The sequence below is a fragment of the Brachionichthys hirsutus genome, unplaced genomic scaffold, assembly GCF_040956055.1.
Source record: "Brachionichthys hirsutus isolate HB-005 unplaced genomic scaffold, CSIRO-AGI_Bhir_v1 contig_554, whole genome shotgun sequence".
Lineage (NCBI taxonomy): Eukaryota > Metazoa > Chordata > Actinopteri > Lophiiformes > Brachionichthyidae > Brachionichthys > Brachionichthys hirsutus.
The window spans coordinates 1-5,000 of NW_027181440.1; the positions used below are offsets into that span (position 1 = coordinate 1).

The following is a 5,000-nucleotide window of genomic DNA, read 5'->3' on the forward strand; positions in this document are numbered from 1 at the left end:
TTCAAGCCGCTGATCCTCAGTGAAGTATCTCGAGTGAATCAGGTCCCACAGAGAAACAGATTTTCCTGAGTAACACCCCACTGACATCCTCACAACTGTCTTTTCAAACGTTTGCTTTATCGCTGCATCGGAATACATTTCCTTAGTGTCCGTAGATTTTGTTGTGTCGTTCAGTGGCAGAAGAAGGAGTTTTGTTTCCTTATCTTCAACACATCTACTCATCATCTCCATGTATGTCAGATTTTCTTTTGTCTTTGGATCAAAAAAGCCCTTTGTGTCGTCGGACGGGTCTGATAGGATCTGATTCATTTCTTCATCAAAATATCCTTTGCTGTATGCAACCTGAAGAGGTAAGTGAACACACTTCAAAGGATCAATGATGCCACCTGTTGCAATCTGGGCCTCAAGCAAACGGATGCCATGACGTTTGACAATTAGATCTTTCTGCAAGGCCTGGAAGAGCGAGATCTTTTGCTCGGTGTATGGATCTATGTAGCCAGTTACAGCCCTCTCTGCAGATAAGAGCTTTTCATACATCTGCGGACCAATTACCTTTTCTTTGAGAGCTTCTTCCACTGTAAGCTTTTTGCTTGTCAGAGGATCAACAATGAACCCTGTGGCTGCTTGTGCTTCAAGGAGGCAAAGCGCAGTTCCAGGTGTGAGAATGCCTGTTCTCTGAGCTTCATAGATGCTTAACTTCTGATTGGAGGGCTGCAGTACCACCCCAGCCACACAACGCTCCCCTTGCAGGTATGCTCTCACGTGGTCCATCTTCATAATGTCAGTTGTCGTCATCTTGCCATCAACGAAACTATTGTATGTTTTTTCATCTATGATTCCAAGCTCCAAAAGATCGATCACAGAGATCTCTCCTCTGAGACCTTTAAATGTCAGTCCTGCTTGCCATTTTAGCTCCTTGCTCTCAATGATCTCTAAAATGGTGATGATAAGTTGCTGAATTGTGATTTTCCTTGACTTGAAGAGTTTAAACAACTCTTGTCTTTTGTCCTCGGACACATACTCAGAATTGATAAGATCCCAGAGTGTTGTGCGCTTGCCCTTGAACCTGCCATACCTCACAGTAACTATTGTTGTTTTAAGAATGTCTCTCATGTTTTCATCTATGACAATTTTGTTGTTTTTGCTTTTTAGTGGCAAGAGGCACATACCTGTGCTGGGATCCGTGACGCATCTGGCGATGAGCTGCAAATATGTCAGATTCTCCAGGTTGTTAGGGTCAAAGAATCCTTTGGTATCGTCACTTGGATCACTCAGGATCTGATTCATTTCCTCATTAAAGTATCCCCTCTTATAGGCCACATGGACAGGAATGCGATGGCTGTTCACTGGGTCAATGATCCCACCAGTGGCAATTTGTGCCTCCAGAAGTCGAATCCCATGTTCTTTTACAATGAGATCTTTTTGCATAGCTTGGAACAAAGAGATTATTTTTCCATCATACGGATTCTTATACCCCGTGACGGCTTTTTCTGCTGAGCGTAGCTTCTGACAGACATCAGGTCCAACAATCTTAGCTTTGACAGCATCATCCACTGAAAACTTCCTGTTTCCAATGGGGTCAATAACGAACCCCGTTGCTGCCTGTGCCTCCAGTAGTATCAGAGCAGTTCCTGGCATCAATTTGCCTTTTTGCCTGGCCTGGTAGATAGTCATGATTTGAGAATCAGGAAGCAAAATACCTGCAATGCTGTCTTTTCCCTGAAGGTATACGCTTACATTTTCATCTTCTATCACATCCTTTACTGACTTTTTCCCCGTCTTCAGATCCTCTAGGACCTCCTCACTAATGATATCTGCCTCCACAAGCTGCTTTGCCATTACATGCTCTCTGATGCCTTCAAAAACAACTGGGGTAGTTCTCACACAATTTTCTATGACTTCCAGAACCATTGTGATGATCATCTCGATATTGAGCTTACCTTCCCTGTATTTTTGAATGATGTCTCTCCTCTGATGTTCATCAAAGTAGTCTGACATCAGGAGTTCCCACAGAGATACTGTCATCCCCATGTACTTTCCACATGTCACTTTCGCCTTTTCCCTCTTGAAGGTCATTTTACTTTGGTAGTCAATGAAGTCAAAATTCTCTCCGTCTTGCTTACCGTGGACGGGTAGGAGGCACAGTCCAGTGAGGGGATCAATGACACAGCGTTCCATGAGCTGAAGATAAGTTAGATTATCCTCTGTGTTTGGATCAAAAAAGCCTTTTGTGTCGTCCCCTGAATCGTCTAGTATTCTGTTCATTTCTTCATCGAAATAGCCCCTTTTGAAGGCCACTTCGGTGGGAAGTCTGTGACTGTTGATTGGGTCAATTATGCCACCGGTCGCAATTTGGGCTTCAAGCAGGCGAATCCCATGCTCTTTCACAATGAGGTCTTTGGACAGTGCCTGAAAAAGGGATATGATTTCCCCTGAGTACGGGTCTTTATATCCAGTTACTGCCCGCTCAGCAGAAAGCAGTTTAGCATGATATTCTGGGCCAATAAGTTTACTTTGGATGGCCTCATGCACAGTGTACTTTTTATTTTCCACAGGATCAATCATGAATCCAGTTGCCGCTTGTGCCTCCAGCAGGACTAATGCTGTTCCAGGCATCAATATGCGTTGCTTCATGGCTTGATAAATGCTCATTCTCTGATTTGAAGAGAGTACTGCAATACCAGAAATACTGCCTTTTCCCTGCAGGAATTCTTTCACTGTTTCTATCAGCATCACATCCTGTGTTGTGGTCTTTCCTTTCTGTAGGTCTTCATATGTTTCTTTGTTAATAATTTTTGACTCGAGGAGTTCGGTGGAAGAAATTCCTCTTCGCAGACCTTTGAAAGTGACGCAAACGGGAAGGAGTAGCAAGCCCGAGTCGGGTTCCACAATGCATTTCTTGAGGAGGTTTTGGTAGTTAAGATTTTCCTGTGAGCTTGAATTGTAGTACACTTGGAGCTCTGGCATCTGGTCATCGAGCAAACCTTTTTCATAGTAGCCCTTTTGGATCGCTGATTCAACTGAAATGTTTGCCTTTGCTACAGGATCAAACAGACCAAGTGTGGCCACCTGTGCTTCCAGCAGCCTCAATCCATAATCTCGTGGGACTAAATCTTTTTGCATGGCTTGGAAGACAGATAGGATTTGGTTGGTGTAGGGGTCTACATAGCCACTGATGGCTTTCTCTGCTGTGAGGAGTTTCTCTCTCATCTCCAGTCCGATGAATCCCTCTTTAACGGCATCCTCAACGGGAAGTCTTCTGTCGTTTATAGGGTCAACGATGCCCTCTGTGGCTGCTTGTGCTTCAAGCAGGGCTAATGCTGTTCCTGGTTTAAGAAGACGTTTTTTCATGGCTTGGTATATGGATATCTTTTCTTTGGACTTCTCCAAAAATATACCAGCCACGGGTCTGTGGATTTCGCTGTGGCGACTTTTCTGCATCTCGCTGTCATGACTAATGGACTCCATCTTGGCTTGTAGATCTGTGTGGCACAGAAACACAACCTTAAATTGGTTAACATACGGCACACATTGACTTAAAATTATTTGTTCATAAAAAGAAATTACCAAGAGAAGAACTCTTTATTGTCATGTATATCACGTTATACCCTGGAGATAGACTGGCCCCTCTCCAGCCACCAGTCCACATTTTGTCTGGGCTGAGACTTGAACCGGTGACCCTCCGGTTCCCAACTGAGCCACCGCGGCCCAAAGTCATCATTACAATAATTTGCTTTCTATACCGTATTTTTCGGACCATATAGCGCACCTTATTATAAGGCGCAACTTCGCGCAATATTGGGATTATGACGACAAGTTCTGAGTTAGTTTGCTTCACTCCGGTTTAGACAGTATCGGTGGGATCGGCGCGCACGGAGTCGCAGATCGCAGGAGATGAGTTGCTGCAGGTCTTCTTGCTTCCTCCGCTTCCTCCATTGACTCATTAATGCTGGATTCTCTCGCTGCTCTATTCCTGTGTTCTGCTGCCTCGTCAGCACGCCTTAATACTATGTTGAAGGACAGCACTGGTACGTATGACTCCGCGACGCTCCTGACTATAATACTATGTTGAAGGACAGCACCAGTACGTATCACTCCGCGAGGCTCCTGACTATAATACTATGTTGAAGGACAGTACCAGTACGTATCACTCCGCAAGACTCCTGATCATAATACTATGTTGAAGGACAGCACTGGTACGTATGACTCCGCGACGCTCCTGACTATAATACTATGTTGAAGGACAGCACCGGTACGTATCACTCCGCGAGGTTCCTCTCTATAATACTATGTTGAAGGACAGCACCAGTACGTATCACTCCGCGACGCTCCTGTCTATAATACTATGTTGAAGGACAGCACCAGTACATATCACTCCGCGACGCTCCTGACTATAATACTATGTTGAAGGACAGTACCAGTACATATCACTCCGCGACGCTCCTGACTATAATACTATGTTGAAGGACAGTACCAGTACGTATCACTCCGCAAGACTCCTGATCATAATACTATGTTGAAGGACAGCACTGGTACGTATCACTCGGCGACGTTACTGACGATAATACTATGTTGAAGGACAGTACCGGTGCGTATCCCTCTGCAAGGCTCCTGACCATAATACTATGTTGAAGGACAGCACCGGTACGTATCGCTCTGCGACGTTCCTGGCTAAAATACTATGGTGAAGGACAGCACCGGTACGTATCACTCCGCGACGCTCCTGACTATAATACTATGCTGAAGGACAGTACCGGTACGTATCACTCCGCGAGACTCCTGATCATAATACTATGTTGAAGGACAGCACTGGTACGTATCACTCGGCAACGTAACTGACTATAATACTATGTTGAAGGACAGTACCGGTACGTATCACTCCGTGAGGTGCCTGATCATAATACTATGTTGAAGGACAGCACCAGTACGTATCACTCTGCGACGCTCCTGACTATAATACTATGTTGAAGGACAGTACCAGTACGTATCACTCCGCAAGA

At 44.9% G+C, this 5,000-nt stretch overlaps 1 protein-coding gene across 1 annotated transcript; it reads right to left on the bottom strand.

The window, feature by feature from the left end:
• Positions 1-762: 762 nt before the first annotated feature.
• LOC137917480 (plectin-like) lies at positions 763-3,468 on the bottom strand (the record flags this gene model as incomplete). The annotated part of the gene is made up of 2 exons (XM_068760220.1): positions 2,124-3,468; positions 763-1,868 (listed from the first exon to the last, which is right to left on the bottom strand). Coding segments are annotated over exons 1-2 (2,451 nt in total), but the record flags the coding sequence as incomplete, so codon positions are not given.
• Between the last annotated feature and the right edge of the window lie 1,532 nt (positions 3,469-5,000).